Raw genomic sequence first — 22,559 nt, forward strand, 5'->3', positions numbered from 1 at the left:
TCTGCTGTGATTCCTTCTAATTATAATTTGAAGTCTATTGATGGTATTTGGCGTCAGAGTATTATCTATGATTCTGAGTGATTTTCTAAGGCTTCGGTAATCATGGATGTCGGTTTTTTGTTTCTCTTCGGGGTATATCTTTTGCAGATAATGTATCGCAGCCTGGGATTAATGTTTCAAAATCTAAATATGTTCCTCTCACTTCTAAAGTTGATGAGGTTTGTCGACCTACTCCCCCTCCTCTACACGATGATGGCGATAACCCTTCAGTTTTATAGAAGGATGGGGAAGGTGTGATAATGCTAGGTTTCCCTTTGTCTATGAAGGATGGCCCGCTCATCAATTCTCCGATAGATGTGGGTCTGTTGGCTAATTGTATGGAATCTTTCCTTCCTGATGATGAATTAATTTCTAAAGTTCAGAAAGTGGTATTTGATTACAACATTACATTAAATTTAGATGCTACAGAGAAAATAGTTGATGCAATTGATAAAGATTTGGTTAAATTACACTCCTCTCTGGTTATCCCCCCAACTGGCAATCCTTTTGATATCTTGTCTGATAAAATTCAGGATGTTGAAGTGGCTTTGGGCTTATCTGGGGAGGGAGTTGGGAATGTAGGTTTGGATCCTATGATTAATAAACCCCTACTCCAGTTTCCGTTATCCCCTGCTTTACCTTCTCCTTCTCCTGCGAAGAGGGGTAGGAAACCGAAGACCTTTTACACACAATTAGAAATTGATGCTGGCATTCAGTCTACACTCTTGAGTCCAAAGTCAAGGTCTAGTAAAAAATAAAAAAATTAGTCCACCTTTTACTCGGTTCGTGGCTTCTAAGCGTTGCCTAAAGTCTAAGCTGGAGAATGTTGATCTAGTAATTGAGAAGAGGGAAGAGATTGCCTCCCCTCAAGGGCAATGAAGTTTGTATCTTGGAATGTTAGGGGCTTAAATGCCCCTAACAAAAGACGTCTCATTAAATCTCAATTGGATTTAATGAGGCGTGATGTGTTCCTTTTGCAAGAATCTAAGTTAAATTGCCAAGGTGCTAATCTGTTGTTTTCCAAATGGAAACCTTGGAACTATTGTGTATCCCCCTCGATGGGGGCTTTTGGGGGTTTGGCCTTCCTTTGGAAGGATATGACTATTGATCTAAAATTGGTTGCTTCTACTCCCTATTGGATGTTGGCTTTGGTTAGAAGTCGTGTTTCGAATATTAAACTCTGGTTGTTTAATGTTTATGGTCCAATGTCAATCGGGGGTAAGAAAGCTCTTTGGGATTCCTTATCCCTCACACTATCCCCTCTTCATGGTCAGCTTGTGGTTTTCGGAGGAGATTTTAATGCCATCTCCTTTGATGATGAGAAGTGTGGGGGAATTCTTCCTAATAAGCGTATCTTGGAAGATTTTTCTACTTTCATTTTAAATAATGACCTGGTGGATTGTAAAACTTTGAATGGGCCGTTTACCTGGACAAATAGGAGGAAGGATTTCTCATAGATTGCTGAGAGACTGGATCATTTTCTGGTGTCAAGCAATTGGATTTCCTCTAATGTGGATGTGGTTGCTTCAGTCTTGCCTTATGTTGGCTTGGATCATTTTCCGGTTCTGTTATCCATCTTTGATGACAAAGCCCCTAGTCATTCTTCTTTTAAGTTTAAACCAATGTGGTTTCGTGATCCTTCCTTTTTATTGATTTTACAATCTTGGTGGTCCGTGGCTCCATATGTTCATGGTTCTAGGATGTTTCGGTTTGCTAAAAATCTTTCTTATCTTAAACTAGAAATCAAGAAATGGAATGTTTTGCATTTCAAAAATATTTTTTCTGAGAAGGCTAAGATTCGGGAAGAGCTTGAAGCTCTTAATGATAGGTTTATGAATGGTGGCATGGATTTTGCTACTTTACATAAGCATAAGTCTTTGAATTCTCAGTTAGAAGAAATCCTTTCCAAAGAAGAAATCTACTGGCAACAAAAATCCAAAGATTTATGGTTAAGTGATGGGGATCGAAATACCAAATTCTTTCATGCCTCAACCAAGTTGAAATGCCAACGTTGCAGGATCTCTTCTATTCAGAACTCTGATGGGGTTGTTTTAACTGAAGAGCCAGATATTGTTAATGAGGGTGCTCAGTTTTTTAAGTCTTTGCTTCCAGAAGAGTTATCTGTTTTTAGTGATAATTTTGCCTCTTCCATTCCTAAGCTTATAATAGATGAAGATAATGCAATGCTCATGGCTCCCTTCTCCATTCAAGAAGTCAAAGATGTTGTCTTCTCAATGTCACCAAAGAAGGCTCCTGGTCCTGGTGGTTTTACTACTCTCTTCTTTCAAAAATGTTGGTCTTTTCTTGGGGAGGATCTTCGTTTGGTTTTAGAAGAAGCTAGATGTAATAGGACTATGTTAAGAGAGCTTAACTCAACTTTAATTGCTCTTATTCCAAAATGTGAGAATCCTAAGTCCTTTGTGGACTTTTGCCCAATTGTGTTATGCAACATCTTATATAAAATTATTACTCAGGCTATTTCATTAAAACTTGCAAATCTCAATCCTAAAATCATCTCAGGTGAGCAGAGGGGGCTTTGTCCTTGGTAGGGAAACGGCAGAAGGGGATTTTGTGGCCCATGAGATTCATCATTCCATCTCTCAGTTATCTATTCCAGCTATGATTCTCAAATTGGATATGATGAAGGCCCACGACAGGGTAAATTGGCAGGCACTATTGTCTGTGCTCACGAAATTTGGGTTTGGAATCAAATGGGTCAAATGGGTTCAGGCTTGTATTAGTACGACTAGGTTCTTAATAATTTTGAACGATTCTCCATGTGGTTTTTTTGCCTCGTCTAGAGGCCTTAGGCAAGGGGATCCATTATCGCCCTTTTTGTTTATCATTCTGGCTGAAGCCTTTAGTAGAGCCATTTCATGTGCCAGGGAGAGTGGCCTATGGAAGGGGATTTTCATCCCTCATATGACCACATGCAATACTCATTGTTTATTTGTAGATGATACTTTACTATTTGGCATAGCTACTATGGGGGAAGCTCGGGTCATTAACAAAAGCATTTTGGATTATTCTTTGTTCTCTAGGCAAAAGGTCAATTAGGCCAAATCAAAAGTTTTCTTCCTTAATGTCTCCCCTCTGGTGCAGACCTGATTGTCTCGGTTTTGGGGTTTTTCTGTGGGTCAATTCCCTTGCAAGTATTTAGGGTTGTCATTTTATACCGGCTCAGAGAAGCATAATTTTTGGGAACGGGTTTCAAGGGCTATCTCATCCAGAATTCTTTCTTGGTCTCGCAAGTGGTTAACTTTTTCTAGTAAAATTGTGCTTATTAGAGCTATTTTAAATGCAGTTCCTATCTATCTGTTATCCATTTTAAAGGCTCTGAAAAAATTTGTGGTTGCTCTTCAATCAATTGTAAGATCTTTTTTATGGAATAATAATGTTAACAAGAAGAATAGGATCTCCCTATTGGCTTGGGATAGGGTTTGTGCTCCTAGGGAAAAAGGAGGTGTTGGGATTAAGGACCTAGGTAAGCAGAACTTGGCTCTTGGTGCTAAGTTGGTTTGGAAATTTTATAAGCAACCTACCTCTAAATGGGCATCCATTTTATCTGCAAAGTACCTGAATAATTGTTCTAGGGAGGCTATCTTCACTGCTTCTTCTCTTCCCAAGGGGTCTGTGATTTGGAATTTTATGATTGAGTGTAGATCTGTCATTTTTCCAAGATTGTCTTGTCTTATTCATAACGGTTGTAAGGCTAGGTTTTGGGATGAAGTTTGGAATGGCTTCCCTGTATTGTCTAGTCTTAGGGATTGGTCACCCCTTATGTCCATCCTTAAAGCCTCTTGGGGCATTTTTGTGGCGGACTATTTTTTTGTAGACTCCTCGGGTTCCCTACCCGTGGCAAAATGGAAATCAATCGATTCTCTTCCGATGGATCCGGATATTAAAACTGCATTTGTGGATGAGCTTAAGAAATGCCCATTACTCTTCTCGAAGAAGGATGATGAGCTCATTTGGACTAATTCAAAATCAGGGGAATATTCAGTCAAAGAAGGATATAATTTTTTGTCTTTAGATGTTAAAAGGGATGATTTGCCATTTAAGCTATTTTGGCATGCTGCATGTTTGCCAAAAGCAGGGGCGTTTGCTTGGTTGGTTGTTCAGGATAGAATTCTTATTGGCATGAGATTAGATAGGTTGGGTATTACTGTGGTTTTTCCTTGCGTCAGGTGTGGTGGGTCCCTTGAATCCATGGATCATCTCTTCCTGTATTGTCCCTTTGCTAATCATTGTTGGTATTGGCCTTTTAACAAGTTCAATTGGAGGTCTGCTCTTAGTAAGGACCTTAGATCTCACTTTATAAGTTGGCCCCTGTTATATCCATCTGCATTTTATGCTTGCCTTTGGATAATTGCTCCTTCTATTCTAATTTGGAGAATTTGGCTTGAGTGGAACAATAGGATTTTTAAGAAACTTTCCTCCCCTCTGCATGATGTACTCTTTTGCATAGAGAAGTTGATTTCTGAGATTGTCTTAGCTTTCATCTATAAAGGTTCTAGTCTGCATAATACTTACACTCCTTTGGACAATTGGGTGACCAAAAATTGGGCAACCTTGAAAACACTCCCTTTGAGTGGTGCAATTTCTCAACCACAACCTTTAGTAAATAGAAAGGAAGTGGTTTGGTTGCCACCTTCGGCTTCAAAGGTTAAATTGAACTTTGATGGAGCCTCTCGTGGTAATCCTGCTAAATCTGCCATTAGGATTGCGGTCTCTGATGACAGGGCTGGTATCATAAAAGCTCAATGTCAATGTATTGCCTATGGGACTAACAATGTGGTTGAACTTCATGATCTTTCCACTAGTCTTGATTTGCTTCTTTCATTACATTTGTTGGATGTTGTTATTCAGGGCAATTCTCAGGTAGTTTTTTACATGGTTGAGAATCACTCTTCCCACTCCTAGTATTTAAAGTATTGGTTGAACATGACTCTTGATCAGCTTGAGTTGTTTAATTCCTTCACTATGGTGCACTGTTTTAGAGAAGCTAATAAGGTGGTAGACTTCCTGGCTAATAAAGCATCAGATGAGGATATACAAGACTTGGTTGAGGTGGCCTCCAGTTCTTTACCTCCTCATCTGGTTTAACTGGTACAGGTTATTTGCAGAAGCACGACCTTGTGCCTTGTCTGGTGATCACATTTAGGCATGCAGTTTAATGTGGTGGTGTCTGACTCTTGGACATTACTTCATTACGTCTACATTACTGTGTGTAATCATAGGGAGGGTTTGGGTTTGTTCTTTTCTAAGTGGTTGGAATTTGTGGTGTGTGGGAGTCTCTTATTATCATGCTATACTCTTTGTTTTCACTCTATGTTTGTTTATTCTTACTCATTTGCAATAGATTGACCTTATACCTCGTTGGACGATTATATTTAGGCATCCAGCATTATGACTGCATTACTATGTAATCTTAGTCTCCGTACAGATCTTCTTTTATTGCAAGATTTGCTAGGGATTTGTGGTGTGTAGGGGTAATTATATTATGCATGATTGAAATCTTCTCCATGATGATCATTATTGGTATATGTCATTTGCTTATTCCTTGATGGCTGCATGGATTTCATGTGTTTATCTCATGCTCATTATGCTCCACCAGTTGGTGTACTTTCAGTTTTATGGCATCCTTTACCTTCCTTTCCAAGTGGTGGCAGATTTTTGAGTTTTCTTGACTCATTTGGGAGATCTCGCTCATGTGGATATCTTGGTTTATTGTTTGGCATATTTTTTATTTATGGCTATGTGCATCGTGTGGATATTGTCATCATTTTTTATAAAGGTGGCAACTTCTCATTGCTATTTTGCACTTATCTTTTTTGGGCTTGCTTGAGGTAATAGTTATTGTGTCGACCTTTCATGGTCGTGTTGCTTTCTTATGATGGCATTGAGCTCTTTATACTCTTGTTCTTTCTCTTGGCTTTGCATTATCTTTCTTGATGGAATTAGTGGGTTACCGCATTTTGAAGCCTCACAAACACTATGATTTCCAAGACTCTTATGTTTTGGATGATGAAAAGCTTGGGCATCTGTTTCAAGTTTATTCGTTGGATTTTTCTCTAGCTTTTCACAAAGTTTTGGGAAAGCGATGGCTGGCGGAAAGCATTGGTTGTTTTCTTGTTGATATTGCATCTTGGTTTCTCACTATCTGTATGGATGTGTTTCTGGATTCTGCTATGGTCAGGGCAAGTTTTGATGCATATTTCAACTCCCATTTCTACACTACTGATGATTTGGACAGTACATTATCTAATTACCATTTTGAATTTGGTGATTTTGAATATGCTGGTTTTATTTCTCATTCTCAGTTACTATCTTCTAGTTGGCATGGGGAACTTCTTTCAATTTTAAGGAATGGTTTGATATCTAACTCATATGATGATACATTATTTGCTATGGTAGCTCTACTAGATCATGTATCACCAGATTGTTTGGCTGCAGTTGTCAATATATTTGCAGGAATCCACTTTCTTTTAGAATCAATGCACACCATTCAGGCTTCGCTAGTGTCGGTTTCACCTATCCAGATGGTGCCTCCTTCATCTCCTCCATTGGAAGGCTCTAGCGGATGGTTCTTGAATTCCTTGGCATAAAGACTCTTGGTTTTGCATTATAGTACAGGTATTACAAAGCAATAGAGAGCAGGAAGATTTTGGTCCACGGGTTTTTGAGTAGGGCTACGATTTCATCTGTCTCCTTCCTTTATTAGCAAGTAGAGAAGTTTATTTTTGAGAATTATCTATTGGGCCTGTTAAGCGCCATATGGCCTCTATGTAAAGTTGCTATTATAGGTGACCACATTTTCTAAGTGGCAGATTGTATAAACTTTTAGGATTTTGCTATAGGTTTCTTTTATGAGCTATGACCAGAGGTTTTCTTTCCAGGGTTCTTTCCTCCAGTATGCTCTTTGAATCCTATGTAAAAATAAAAAATATATATTAATAAAATTAGTGGAGTATTCCACTTTTATGAAAAAAAACAAAAAACTTCAGGTTTTATATTGCTATAATACCTAAAGGAATTAAGTTATGGTTAAAAGTAAATAAATCTTAGTTTAACTATGCCTTAAATCCTTAAAAAAAACTCATGTAAATAGCTTAAATAAAAAATACAAAACCATGTAAAAATTAAATTTGTTCCAGTAAAAAATTAAAACCGTCATGTAGATATGATTCTTAAAAACTCTTCAATATAATATATTGAGAAGCTTAGTAAATGAATAATATTTGCTACTTACATTGCAATTGTTGGTCTAGTTCACGCATAAGTGGGTAATTTCGATGTAAGTGTGAAGGCAATGATGCTATATCTGAGAACGTCAGGAAAGAATGGATATAAAGTTAGTCAGTACATGGTGTAGGAAACTCCTCTTAAAAATTAAACACATTAAGACTTGCTGGTAAGCTTAAATATTAATTTTTTTTAATTTCTCAATAACTACAAAAGAATTGTTGATATATCATACTGAGATTCATTACTAAGAGTTAATAGATAACAAACATCTGGAAAACTAATCTCACAAATGAAATGCAATACAATATGTTGCTAAGGTACAATCCAGGTAGGCACAAATAGTAATTATTTTTTTACTACATATTACATATGCAAGAATCGTTATGTTTTTTCTATTATTCAAAAAATATCTACCATAAAAATATATCATACTTGAATTTATTGTTATAAGTTGATAGACAACAAACAATATTCATGTTTAAAAAATATCTACCATAAAAATGTTTCATACTTGGATTCATTGTTAAGAGTCAGTAGACAACAAACAGTGTTGACGAAGGACAAACAATCTCTAGTATTACATGTTTCAGTTTCAATAGCTAAATTTTGTCAGTTGAAACCTAAAAAATAACATTTTATCGGATACAGGAAAAAAATACAATAATCTTGTAACCACCTAATTGTTTGCATCCACAGTTAATAATGAGACACGGCTGACAATATTAAATGTTAAAGTCAAAAATTTTCCCGCGTGAGGCATCATTCGGGTGTGCAAAGCTCACGTTATATGGTAAATCGTCCAATTAAATGTAGATATTTTTAAAAAATTATAGATTAGATAGTTTATAAATATTATAATATTTGTGAAAATATTCTTTTAATTTTCAGATTCAAATTGAAATATGAGATCAATTTTATCTTTCGTAATGATTATTATATGTTTAAATTTATAAATTAGATAGTTTATAAATATTATAATAATACCGAACGATTGGATCCTATTTCTAGCCTTCTATTCCCCTAATAAAAGAAAGCCATTTAGAAAAAAAACTCATACCTATGCACTATCTTTAAAACAAGACAAACCATACCCACTAATAATTGTGTATGTGAGAGTAATCAAGCTAAAAAGATGCTCTTAGAAAAGCACCAACTTTAATTTTTTTAAAATAAGAAGATTAAAGGCACAACCCTAATGCCTTAGGTGAAACCCTAATCACTTTTTCATATTCTTTTCTACAGGTCGCAATTTAGGTGAGAATGAGGATGGAGCCCACTTGGAGTTTACTATATAATTCTTTCAATTAATAATGGAATAAAAAACAGACAAAGTCAACGTGTGCATAAAAAAAATGGCTAGCAATGTTCAGCTTTGAGTTTTCTATTTGAAGCTTACCATGATATAATCTTGTTGAATTTGTGAAACCCTGGTAATTCTCGATAATCACACGGAAGCAGTGTTATTTTATCCCGGAAATACAGACAATCCTGTTACTAAAAAGATACAACATCGGATATAACTATGCCAAGCTGAAAAGTTACACAGCTATCATTTTTAGGTTTATGACTAATAAAAAAATTTAGAAGATGAATGCTAAGGAAAGAACTTAGTAAATTATGTGGAACATAATTCAAAATAGCAAAAAAATGGGAACAACTCGCTGTAAATCTGGAATTATCTCACATACCAGAAAGTGCCCGGTATGGAATTAGATTCAATAGACACGTATCAAATGTCACGAATCACGATCGATAATTTTGGTCATTTAATATATATCTATTCACTTACTGCAATCCACTCTGTCCCCACGACTTCCAATGTGGTACTTGCCAACTTGGTACTGGTTTATAGTTGTTTCCAATTTCGCACACTAGTGCATTTATGGGAAATATTTGCAGAGATACAAAAGATTTAAATTTTTTTAAAGCAATTAATATGGTTAGAGAAGTAATTATTACAATCAAGAGCTTCAATTATTTATATACAATCTCTGCTTCTTTCATCTTCAATTAGCCTTTGCCATTTGGTAGATAAATCGTCGAAGCTCACGATGTTTAAATTCTTCCTCTGGTTTAGGTTTATAGGCTCAGGTTGTTTAATTTATTAATTTGATTTCTCAAGATAGACACTCCCATCCGTTTAAGAATCATTTCTGTAGAGGACCAGAGGGCCTTTCTGGGCTTCATGAGAGACCTAACCCTCCAATTAGTCTGCAAGGAGGTTGGGTCATTCACCAATGAGATTGTGCGGATGGTGCTGGGTAGAGAGTTTCTATGAAATGAAAATAGATACCATGTTAATATGGACATTACATCCCGATTCTTGGCATCTCTTCTGGACCTCGAAGGAGACAAGGTGGATATGTTGATGTTGTTGAGGAAGATTTTTAAGGAAGACTTCCTTGGAGATGACAATACTATTGTCATCCTTGCAGAATTAGGGGTGGGGATCCCTTGGGTGAGTGAATTATCCAAGCTTCTCCTCCCTGACCAAACAGTGCCAGTGGCCAGGCAACCATTTCTCCTAAACCTGAATGTGGAGCACTTAACACATCACAGGAAATGGGAGTGGATTGGCAGGGACTTCCTCCGGAAATGGTTGCTCCTGGATGACTTTCCAAACTACATGTGGCTTGAAGAATTCTCTCAGCTTATGCTGTCTGAAGAATTCAACATGGAAGGAGGCCCAGATTCTTAGGGAAAAGTTGTAAATCATCCACTACCTGTGCCCTAGCCCCGACCCCCTAGTAGTTTTTTTTTGCCTATGTCCTCGAAACCTCACAGGCACAGTGGCTCACTCATTTTGGCTTTTAATTTTTTGAGGGACTCAAGTCTCAAATGTAAAAATTGTAAATTTCCAAAACATAAATATTATGATAATTTTTCAAATTCTAGTTTGTTTCAGTTTGCCTCTTAGAGTCTTATGGATATAAAAATGCTTCATTGCTTTCTATAATTCTATTTCATTTTTATTAATGAAAGTTTTTCAAATGCTTTTTGTCTATGAGCTACGTTATTTCAATATTTTGTTAAACAATGGAAATAAATTTAATACTGTGATCTTTTTTATGTAATGTTTCTTCCTCTATATTTAATATATATATAAAAAAATCAGTTCATTCCATTAATTATTTGTACATTGATTATGGTTGATTATAATTTTATAAATATATATAAAACAAAAGTTTATCTCGTGAAAAACAAGTGAATTAAAACTAAAAGACCAACTTACTTGTTGTTAAAATTTTGAACTAGTGCATGTGTGGGTTGGAACTGGGTACATGCTATGATTTATAGTTAAGATTTTGTCATAGTGAAGAAATTTGAGACATTTATGAAGGGTAGATGGGATCGCTTTCATGGAAGAGAACCAAGGAAAAGGATGTCCCAACTTCACACAAAATTGATCTAAAGTAGGTTTTAGGAATGATAGCAAAAATGACATCTAAGCACTTAGTACCAACCTTAACGAGAAGAATAATAGAACCTGTAGTAGGACAAGAGAAACCATCTAAGATCTTAACCACTAAATCAAATTTATCATATCAATATGTTACTTCATGCAATTGTAAAGTATAAAGATATTCTTAACTTATTACATTCACCATACATGTTGGATCAATCATCAATGAGAACCCCTCGTGAGAGTATGTATTTGATCTTTGCAGGTGATATATAGACTTATAGTGGGCCATCAGGTGTTTCAAATTTCAATAGTCTCACTAAGAATCTAGGATCAAAGGTAATGCATATTGCATAGGTCCTTAGGAGGTGCAGGTTTATCAATAAGATTCACCACATTATTTATCAATAAAATTATATTAAATTAAAATTTATATTAAACTAAATTTATGTTGAACTTTTATATATATATTTAGTCTTTATTTATTTATTAAATTAAATTAAATTAAAATTTATATTACACTAAATTAATGTTGAACTTTTATATATATTTTTAAACTATTTTTTAAAATTATATATTGTAAACATATTTTTAAAAATTTTTGTTTAACTTTAAATTAATATTTTAGATTTAATATTGAATGTTTTCTTTTTTATATTGAACTTTTACCTTTCAAATTGTATATCAAAATTTATATTTTTTTTAGTTATTTTTTTTATTCTAGAAACTAAGTTTCATGTTCTATACTATTTTTGAATTTCATATTTTTACAAACAATATTAACATTATATTTAATAGTTATCTCAAACTCTTGCACATCTTTAAATGTCTCTTATTATGGGACCCACGACATCTAACAATAGGTACCATCGTCCGTTGGATGAGCAAAGATCAACGACTTAGGGTGGATTTTAGCCCGAATGTGGGAAGTGAACACATTTGTGAGAAGTTCGCCTGGAATTGAAAGTTTTAAATTTAATTTAATATAATTAAGTCTATAAAGCTCTTTTTTGGGCGAAAGTTTAAAATTTTAAATGATTAAACAGAATTAAAAAACAGTTCCAAAAAGCGACACAAGTATGGTGACGTGCCCGAAAAATGGCAGAAGTCATGAGACCCACGATATCTGACAACAGGTACCATCGTCTGTTGGATGAGAAAAGATCAACGGCTTAGGGTGGATTTCGGGCCCGAATGTGGGAAGTGAACACATTTGTGAGAACTTCGCCTGGAATTGAATGTTTTAAATTTAATTAAATATAATTAAGTCTATAAAGCTCTTTTTCGGGCGGAAGTTTAAAATGATTAAACATACTTAAAAAATAGTCCCGACTTCCAAAAAGTGACTTGAATGTGGTGACGTGCACAAAAAATGGTAGAAGTCATGGGGCCCATGACATCTGACAATAGGTACCATCGTCCGTTCGATGAGAAAAGATCAACGACTTAGGGTGGATTTCGGCCCGAATGTGGGGAGTGAACACATTTGTGAGAACTTCACCTGGAATTGAATGTTTTAAAAATAATTAAATATAATTTAGTCTATAAAGCTCTTTTTCTAGCGGAAGTTTAAAATAATTAAACAAACTTAAAAAACAGTCCCGAAAAGTGACTCGAATGTGTTGATGTGCCCAAAAAATGGCAGAAGTCATGGGACCCACAACATCTAACAACAGGTACCATCGGCCATTGGATGAGCAAAGATCAATGGCTTAGGGTGGATTTCGGCCCGAATGTGGGAAGTGAACGCATTTGTGAGAACTTCGCCCGGAATTGAACTTTTTACATTTAATGTCCTCAAAATTTAGACTGAAAGTGAAGTAATGAATGTTTTGTCCTTCGGCAGTGAATAGATATTAATAATAATTAATAAAATTACAACATGATTCTAGATATTTTGCCCTAAGTATTAGTTTTGTTCCTTTCAGAGTTCTCAAAATAAGTGACTCATAAATCATAATCATATTTCATTTCATGGACAAACCAGTAAATTGAGGGAGATTCTGAAACATCTACTAGATTGAGGAATGCAAGTTGCAATAGAGACTGTCTACGCCAATCTAGTGAAATAGAAATTTCGGGTAAAATCTAGAACACATCCTGCCTTTTTTAATTTTTTTAATCTCGTGGTCCAATTTGAGGGTTAAAATTTTTAGGTTTTTATCTAGCATTATTTTGAATTATTAACAATAACAATGATGTGGAAAATAGGAAGCATTAGTTCAACAGGAAGCCAAGTGAAAAAAAAAATGTACCTAACTGAACTGGTTAAAACACCAGATTTCACTAATGAATACCATGATATTTATGACCTCACTATCCATGGTGAAAAGCATAGAATAGATATTAGATATGCATTGTCTAATAAGGCGGCAAATCCATCTAGGGGAAAATTTACTGTTTTCAACTCAATGTTAAAACTAGGAACAAATAAAATAGCATCGTGGGATGCTGGATTGGGAAGAATGGTGTTACCTGAAGTATTCCTTTGCCGTGATTTTGTCATGCTCTGCACCAAAAATTATGATGAAGATAAAAAAGCAATTGTCAATAAAAATACAAAAGAGGAAATTCTATCCATAAACGTGGGAGAATTTGCTCGTTTGTTGAACCTAGGGTTTGAAGCACAAAACTCAAACGTCCAAATTGACCTAGGAAAGTTGGCAGGGAATTATGAGTCTCGATTCAAGTTGCAGAGATTCATTTATCAAATCTCTAATAAAGTGTGGTACTCAGTTGGATCAGAATCATAAGCCTCCTTATGATTCTAACATTTTAATTCCATGGGTTGGGGATACTATTTCCTTGTTGTCGTTTTGCCTGGGACTGGAAAATGATAGGGAAGTGGGTGCAAGCCTTCTTGAAATGATTTTTAGGATCCATTGTGTAGGTCAGCCAGTAAGATATAATTTTATTGAGCACATTGTTCAATCCATGCAAAAACAATTACTAATGATCAAAAAAGGTTCATGCAAGACATTTAGGTTCTCATCCTACTTGTGCTATCTCCTTCTATCCAAGTATCGTGCAATATTTGAGACCAACAATCTTCAAATTGTGAACTATAAGATTGATGAGAAGACTCAGAATAGAACAGAGTGTCCAATATATGAATGGACACCAAAGATAAGGATGCATGATAACAGAAAGAACTACAACCATTTTGTAGACTTCTTTTTGGCAACAATTGTTAGGATTCCCAAAGATACTGAGAGGGGGGGTGAATCGGTATCTTGCCAGCTGACAGATTTTTTGACCTTATTAAATAAATTGCATTCCAAAATAGTGTGTCGGTAAACAAGAATTAATGCAGTAAATATGAACAATAAACATAACATAGAAAGCACACCATAACACAAGATTTTTAACGAGGAAACCCGGTGTGGGAAAAACCTCAGTGGGATTTGTGACCCACAATATTCACTCACTGACCAATGAATGGATATTACTTACAATAGGGGTCTGCACATGCAGGAAGGCCAACTTCCTAGAGCTCACTGCTTAATTACAAAAAGGAAGTCTCACTGACTTACAAAATAGATTATGCAAATCCAATATGATGTACTACTTTAGTTCAACATCTACTATGTTAGGTTCAGTACCGGTTTAAGCTCATACAATAACCATAAACCTTACTCCAAAATCTACCTTAATATTCATATATTACTTCTGCAATAATCTAACCATGTCCGCATCTTAAATGATCTACAAGATCTCATACTTATATATGACTCTTATTACAATGCATCTTGTTGGCTTACAAAAAGATATTACAATTAAATACAAAATACAATAATCAAAATCCTGTCGGCTAAGGTGCCAATAATCATCTTTGCCGATGTCGGTAAACTATCTGCTAGTGTAGAGTCTGTCGATGTCGGTGCCTGTCGGTGCCATAGGATTGAAAGGTTGCCATCAATGACAATACCTTCAATCACCTACAATTCTCATTGGAGTGTGCAATGCCAAAAATCTCCCCCTTTGGCATTGATGGCAACACCCATGAGAAAAATTTAAAATTGTATCCAAAAATTGAAGTCCAAAAATCTTACCAAAAACTGTGCCAAAATTGTGTGCTCCCCCTGAGAAAATGATCTCTTATGTCCATCATTTTTCTCATCTCTACTACTCCCCCTTTGGCATCAATGACAAAGGCTGTCAAAAATGTTAACTGAGTGTAGTTCGTAGCTGGAAGCATGTAACCAGTTGGTTACAATCTGAAATAGATCTGCCAATGCAAAATTTAGGCTCTGAGTGAACCTTTCACTATCCTTCAATGCTGCTTCACTCCTTTCAATTGTACTGGTAAGGATGTGCATTTTCTCTTCCAATGTCTTTAGTCTTGGAACAAGTACCTCTGAGATCTCTTTTCTCAAAGAGATGAGGTTGTCAATTTTAGGACCAAGTTTACATTTAAGCTCTTTTTCTTTGAATTTTACTCTCTCTTTTTCTTTTTCAAATTTTTCAATTTTCTCCTCAAAACCTACTATTTCTTGCTCTATAACCAATATGGGTTCTGATGAACTGGTGAGATTAGCAGCAATATCATTTATTTATTTCTGCATATTACTAATCTTCTTGTCTATTCCACTGTCAAAATATCAGTCTTACATGTGTCTTTGTACAACTCCTTAAATTCCATTATTGTTTTGATTAGTGTCGGTAGGAGGGTGTCAATGCGTTCTGTGCACTTCTTTATTGTCTCATCAAAGAATTTCTCCTTTTCCTTATTCATTTTCTCACAAAATGTCTCCTCATTTATCTATTCAATTGTCAATATGTTAGCAGTGATATACTTAGACAATGTGTCTAATTGACTTAAAGAATCTTTATTTTCCACATTGCACTTGGGTGCAATCAATTTCAAAATAGGCATGGTATCATCAATAGCCTTATATGCTAGTGCATTACACTCTATGATTTTCTTAATTGAATCCAATAATACCTATGTTACATTAGTTGGTCTGAATTCTGTCATGGAAGAACCAGATGATTGTCCAACTACCTTAACAATTTCCATTCCGCTAGTGTGAGTAACCTCTTTGCTTGTGTTGACCTCTGATAGGTTAGTTTGTGTCAACATCTCAACTAGCAAAGGCTTGGGTTTCTCAGTAGTTGTCGGTGGCACTGTCTCAATTTGAACCTATACCTCGACCTTTTTCTCTTCTCGTTTCTCAGTGTGTACCTCAGTTTGTTTCTCTATGCTTTCTACTATCAATTTCTCTGATGTTGTCTCAGTATTCACTAACGGTTTCTCAGTATGCACCTCTGTACTGTCCACTGTCGGTATCTCAACCGGTTTCTCTGTGTTATCAACTGGTTTCTCTACCTTTGTAGGTTTTTCAATGTGTGCACTAGTGGTATCAGTCACCATTCCAGAAGCCAGGGGATCAAATGATTGTTTAGTTTGTGTCTCAACCCCAATTTCAACATTTTCAACTGTATGCTCTACATGTGTTTCCACTGCAATATTCTTAGCCGGTGGCTCACTAGCCACATCTTTCTTTTCACTAGTGATTTCCTTATCAACCACAATATTTACCTCTTGTGTATCAATATTCATAGTATATAAAACTTCTGAATCAGGATTGGTGTCCTCATGTGTTGATTCCAACTCAATATTATCAGTTACCGGTGGTGTATCAACAGTCTCAACTGATGAAGTATCAGAAGGAGGTGGGGGCAAGTTGTATATCACTTTTATACTTGGAGGTCCACCTACCTTGCCTTTACCTTTGTCCTTTTCCTTTTGGTAAACTCTGAAATTTTTGGGTCATTTGAGCTCTTCTTGCTTTTCATTTTACACAAAGAAGATATCCCATTTATCTGTTGTCTCTTCGAATATTTCATTCACTCTTCCAGCCATTAAACCTACATGTCGTTGACCACTGGAAAATACTGTCATGTTTGCCTCACTTATTAATTCATCAATTTCATTTTCTGATTTAACTGGATGAACTGTTTTTCCTTCTTCTTCCTTGGTGTCATTTTCTTTGTTGGGGGCCTTACTGCCTGTTGTTTCCTTCTTGTTCTCTTTGGTGTAGGAGAGGGTGCTAGTGAAGGTTTTCTTTTCCTTTCTACTCTCATAAATTCAGCTGGGATTTCACTATCAGATAAAGTTCCAACTGGTGAGAGGTGAGCTTCTGGTTGCAACCCTTCCCAGTCACTCTCCTTAATACTGGTGATATTCAATATGTTTTCCTTGATCTCTTTGGCCTGTTTTGTTGCTTTTCTGATAGTTTTCTCTCTTTTCTCCCTTCGTTTAAGTGTTTGTACTTTACTCTCAATGGTTTCAGCATTACCAAATATTTTCTCTTCAGGTTCTCTAGGGGCTTCAAGTATGGCTTTAGCATATGTCTCAATTATGTTTTCATCTTCCTCATAACCCATTTCTGTCACCCAAATAGTTCTAGGAACCACTGCCTCCATCCGGATTTCATCTTTCTTAATAACAAAACATATTTCCTTTTGATATTTGTCAACTATGCTTTGAGATAACCTTTCCCTTATTTTCATTCTAGCCTTAAATTCTTGGAAGTATTCAATTATGTTGTTTTCCCTGTCATCTCCCATGTTGGTAAAGATATCCAAAAGTTGTTTACCTACCGGTATGTCAAAACCAAATTCTTTCCTACCTATATCAGGAACTTCCTTAGTAATGTATAGCATTAGACACACAAGTAGATTACCAAATCTGAAAGAACCTTTCTTATCACCTTTAGTTTTATTTAGGTTGTCAATCAATTCATCCTTCAACCATTCACATATGTCAATCTTAATGTTACTGTTCACCATTTCATAAGCACTCTTGATACATAAACTAGAAACAGAGTTCAATATGTTAGCATGTGTAGTTTTGTATCCTAGTATCATGCTAATGAATTTGACATTTATATCTTTCACATCATTAACTCCCAAGGATCTACTATCATGGGTTGCACCAATTAATGTCATCACAGTGTTGTTTGGAACTTTCTTAGATTTGTCAGGCCTGCTACCGGTGGAAGGTAAGCTAGTCACTGAATTTACTGCTTCTCTAGTGATCTTATGGCTGGAATCAAGCCAAAATAATTCCCCATGAACTCTACTGAGTATAATTCTCACAACTTCCTTAGGAAAATCCGAAATATCAAGTATTTCCACAAAACCTAGGGTTTCTATGATCTTATGTTCAGGTTTCACAACACCATTCTCATCACAAATGATAGTCCTATACATGTTCATAATTTCATCAGCACCTAGTTCCTCAATATGACAATGTACGTATATCCTAGGGTCTTCTACATATGCAACTCCTTTGGGTATTTTAGAGAATGCACCTAGGGTATCATCCTGCTTCGCTACTTCAGGTATGATTTTAAATATAGGCCTAGGGCATTTAACCACTTCAACAACAGTAGGGTTGGCAATGAATTCAGGTGCAGAGGAGGAAACCATTTGATAAATACCTTAATCTACCTTTAGGTTTGAATGCTTGAAAGATTTTTCTTTACTTCTCGCTGTGGATGCCTTCACTTGGGTTTTTCACGCTCTAGGAAATTTGAATGCTCGGTGAGTGAAAAAGAGTGAAAAACACTTGCTTTATAATGTCATTTCCTTCAACTACCACAATAAATGCATGTCGGTTAAGTGAAACTTAACTCATCTGCCTGTAAAGAAGCAATTCATCTTCTTACCATCAACCAAGGGTAAACTAGCATGATTTTCAATTAGCTGCCATACCCCAAAAAGGTTTCTTTTAAGTTAGATGAAGAATCTTCTGCCGGTGGAGTGATACTCTGTTCTATTGGTGAAGGAATAGTCTCATCAACATTTTGATCTCTCTTTCTAATCCATTGTTTTGAAAATTATTGCTTTACCTCTTCAACCTTCTCTTTACCTTTCAAACAGGGTCCTTTGTTGTTTGTCAGTGATGTCTTACTTCTACAAAATTTTGCAATATGTCCAATCTTGTTACAATCATAACAAGTCACATTATTTTTCTGAATAGCTTTTCCATATCCTATGCTGGTATGTGTTCAATGTTGATTAGATAAGTGTCCAAATCTTCCACAAACATAACATCTTACATTTATTCTGCAGTTTTCTGAATTATGACCAATTTTGTTGCATTTAGAACATTGACCGGTGGGTGCATTAGTGTTCTGATAGTTTCTAGATCTACACTGATTTTCTCTATGACCATACTTGTTACAGTTAAAGAATTTCCCATTAAATTTGTAGGTGTTAGGTTGTCTTACCGGTTTACTGTGATAATGATTGTTTGCAGTACCATAGATTTCACCAACTTCAAAGCCAAGACCATTAGTGTCTCCATTAGGTTTCTGATTTTTCAGCATGTCATCAAGTTCTTCTGAACTTTTCTTGAATTTCTCTTTGTGTGGATTTGCAGTAGCCAACTCATTTTTCGAGAAATCCTTCTGTCTCATGAGTTTAGTTTTATCATGTTCCAAGTGAATCAGATCTGTCTTCAACATATCATTTTTATGACTAAGTTTTAGATTTTCAGTTCCAGCATCATTGATTTTCCTAGCCAAGTCATCTTCATTCTTCTTTTTGTCTTCATTGTCTTTACAAAATCTCATAGTCATATCTTGCATCTCAATCCTCAAGGTCATGTTTTCTTGCTTCATCTTGCTTACAAGATCATTAAGAGTTTCTTTTTCATCATCATCATTCTGTATCTTCTCATGAAGTTCTCTTCTTTTGTTTCTAGCAATAGTAAGATTCTCTTGAAGTCCTTGAATGATTTCCTATGCAGCCTTTAGATCATCTTCAAGTTTGGTATTCTTCAACTTTTCTGCATCATAATCTGCAAGAGTTGTTTCCAATTGCTTTCTCAAGTTATCCATCTATACCAGTGTCAGAATCTCCCTCAAGCTGTTAGGATTTTGAAATAGAGGACCAAGCTCTGATACCAATTTTTTAGGATTCCCAAAGATACTAAGAGGGGGGGTGGATCAATATCTTGCCGGTTAACAAATTTTTTGACCTTATTAAATAAATTGCATTCCAAAATAGTGTGCCAGTAAACAAGAATTATTGCAGTAAATATGAACAATAAACACAACATAGAAAGCACACCATAACACAAGATTTTTAATGAGGAAACCCGGTGTGGGAAAAACCTTGGTGGGATTTGTGACCCACAATATTCACTCACTGGCCAATGAATGGATATTACTTACAATAGGGGCCTGCACATGCAGGAAGGCCAACTGCCTAAAGCTCACTACTTAATTACAAAAAGAAAGTTTTACTGACTTAAAAAATGGATTATGCAAATCCAACATGATGTACTTCTTTAGTTCAGCATCTACTATGCCAAGTTCGGTACCAGTTTAAGCTCATACAATAACCATAAGCCTTAATCCAAAATCTGCCTTAATATTTGCATATTACTTCTGCAATAATCTAACCATGTCCGCATCTTAAATGATCTACAAGATCTCATACTTATATATGAGTCTTATTACAATATGCCTTGTCAGCTTACAAAAAGATATTACAATTAAATACAAAATACAATAATCAAAATCCTGTCGGCTGGGGTGTCGGTAATCATCTTTGCCACTGTCGGTAAACTATCTGCCGATATAGAGTCTATTGGTGTTGGTGCCTTCCGGTGCCATAGGATTGCAAGGTTTCCATCAATGACAATACCTTCAATCACCTATAATTCTCATTGGAGTGTGCAATGCCAACACCAATGTACAATGATATTACAAGCACTCGAATGCCTAGATTTCCTGTCTTGTAGAGATTGCATTCAAGTCGGAAGTCAAATACAATTGGCTGACTGGTTCTTCATGGAAGAATTCACCATGTTAAGGTTTTACGGATCAACAGTAAAACCATACAGACCTCCAATACATGTGATAGAGAGGGTATTTGCATTGGAATATGTACGGAAGTTGGAGAGCATAGATAGGCACTTCCATGGTCAGCAAAAGAAGAGCATATTTCCTTCGTTGCCTTTCTCATATGGAGGGTTCACATTTGAGAGAAAAGCATTCAATGCGGCACATGATTTTTTGACAGTTTTTAGCTTTGTTGATGAGGGTCTCTGGCAGTATGATCCAATTGGTGTAGTTCAAGCAAGGCTTAAGAAAAGTGAGAACTCTTCAGTGTTATGACAACATGAAAGTAAACCATTGCTAGAAAAGCTTAGAAACATGGACTCCTGCGATGAGGTAAAAAAAGAGATGGAGAAAATTGCCGCTAACAATAACATTTCAACAGTAGAAATGTCATCACAAATTATGGCATTGCACACACAGAGGACAACAGAGGATGGCTAGGGCATCCAAAATAGGAGGTCCTACAATTTCTACCAAAAATTTGCTAATCCATCTAACAAATCTATTCCCAAATCAATTATGCAAGAATGTAAAGAGAGTTATTGGACTCAAACCAAAATAAATGATTTTTGGACTATAAGGAAGAATCTCAGTGAACCAAAGACCAGTGCAGTATTTGAGGCCATCAGCGAGGATGAAGAGTTTAGCAAATTGTGGAATATGGAGCATCCCACAACAACATATGACAGGAGTGAAGATGATGATGAGTATGAGGTTCAGCCCACTCCAACAACTAGTATAGTCCCTAAAATATTAGGTGGAGTCAATGAGTCCATGAGAGAAAAATATAGCAAAGGGGCAAACATTGTGGAAAAATGGGTTTTGAAGGTGGTGGTCTAGGTCCTAGAGGAGAAGGCATTTGGTATCCACTTGAGGTACAACTTCCATCAGATTCAAAATAAAAAGCTCTTGTTAAACCAGTCATTGGACTTGATTCTTCAAATTCATCATGGAAAGTTACTACTCATTACCCTCAGGGTCCACCTACATTTGTTTCAGGTTCAAATCCACAACCACCACCACATCATGGTATTCCCATTGGTGGTGAATCAAGTGCCATTTCCACTGGTGGGGAATTTGGGGATAGTATTCCTATTATTGTTCAGTCAAGTGCCACTGTGATTGGTGGGGTTGGCATGGGTACTATTACTAATACTAGTTGTCTTGGTGTTGGACAAGGGAAACAACAAAATATTGCTCGCAAGAGGCCACTAGTGGTAGATACTCAATCTCATACTATTGAGCATTCTATATCAAGTGCCACTGACACTACAAATCAATCATTTGCAGCTTCAGATCACATACCTCAAAAGATTATGAAAACTACACATGAAAGTGTCAGTGGGACAGGATCAAGAAAGGTTGTTGGTAATCCTAGTAATGCATTAGTTAAAACCACAGGCATAAGTGGAACTGGAGCCTCTGTTATTCCTATGTCACCTTTTAAACATTCCATTGCTTCAACAAGCCCAGAGTTTCAATTTTGTGATTACTATGAAAAAATTGAACACACAACAAATGCAAATAAAGAAAAAAAGAGAGCATTTCATAGGGTTGCCCTAACTGAAGTTTTAGACGAACAACCTGCAAGGAACATGGTATTTCCAACATATGACCCACACAAAGATATGATGGAGTTCATGGTTGTTATGCCCCCAACTTAAGATAAAATTCCACCACACAATCAGATAGATCCCTTTGAATTTCAAGTTAGCACCCTCCATATGAATTTTTCCAAAGTACATAATGTGGACAAAATTAGTGTGTCAAAAAGGACTAATGAAGTGGTCTACAATTTACTGGTAAAGGTGGAGAGAGAAAAAATAAATTGGAGAAACAAATAGAAAAGTTACAGGCAGACCTAGCAAACGAAAAATCAAAGAGGAAAGCAGTAGATAACAAGTGCAATGATTTACAGAAAAGGATAAAAAATTTGGGATGGATGTAGAATCGAAGGACCTAAGAGAAAAACTGGCTAAAATAAGTAAAAAAAATTGATGAGGAAAGAG

The 22,559-nt window shown here is 35.9% G+C and overlaps 2 protein-coding genes across 2 annotated transcripts; both read left to right on the forward strand.

Moving 5' to 3' along the window:
- Positions 1-1,097: 1,097 nt before the first annotated feature.
- On the forward strand, positions 1,098-2,780 carry LOC131875942 (uncharacterized). Its single transcript, XM_059220680.1, has 3 exons — positions 1,098-1,440; positions 1,570-2,559; positions 2,644-2,780. Exons 1-3 carry the CDS (start codon positions 1,098-1,100, stop codon positions 2,778-2,780), a joined length of 1,470 nt encoding a protein of 489 aa, XP_059076663.1.
- Positions 2,781-3,927: 1,147 nt separating this feature from the next.
- Positions 3,928-5,145, forward strand: LOC131875943 (uncharacterized). Its single transcript, XM_059220681.1, has 2 exons — positions 3,928-4,920; positions 4,999-5,145. Exons 1-2 carry the CDS (start codon positions 3,928-3,930, stop codon positions 5,143-5,145), a joined length of 1,140 nt encoding a protein of 379 aa, XP_059076664.1.
- Positions 5,146-22,559: the final 17,414 nt, after the last annotated feature.

Source organism: Cryptomeria japonica, chromosome 5 (genome assembly GCF_030272615.1).
Source record: "Cryptomeria japonica chromosome 5, Sugi_1.0, whole genome shotgun sequence".
Taxonomy (NCBI): domain Eukaryota; kingdom Viridiplantae; phylum Streptophyta; class Pinopsida; order Cupressales; family Cupressaceae; genus Cryptomeria; species Cryptomeria japonica.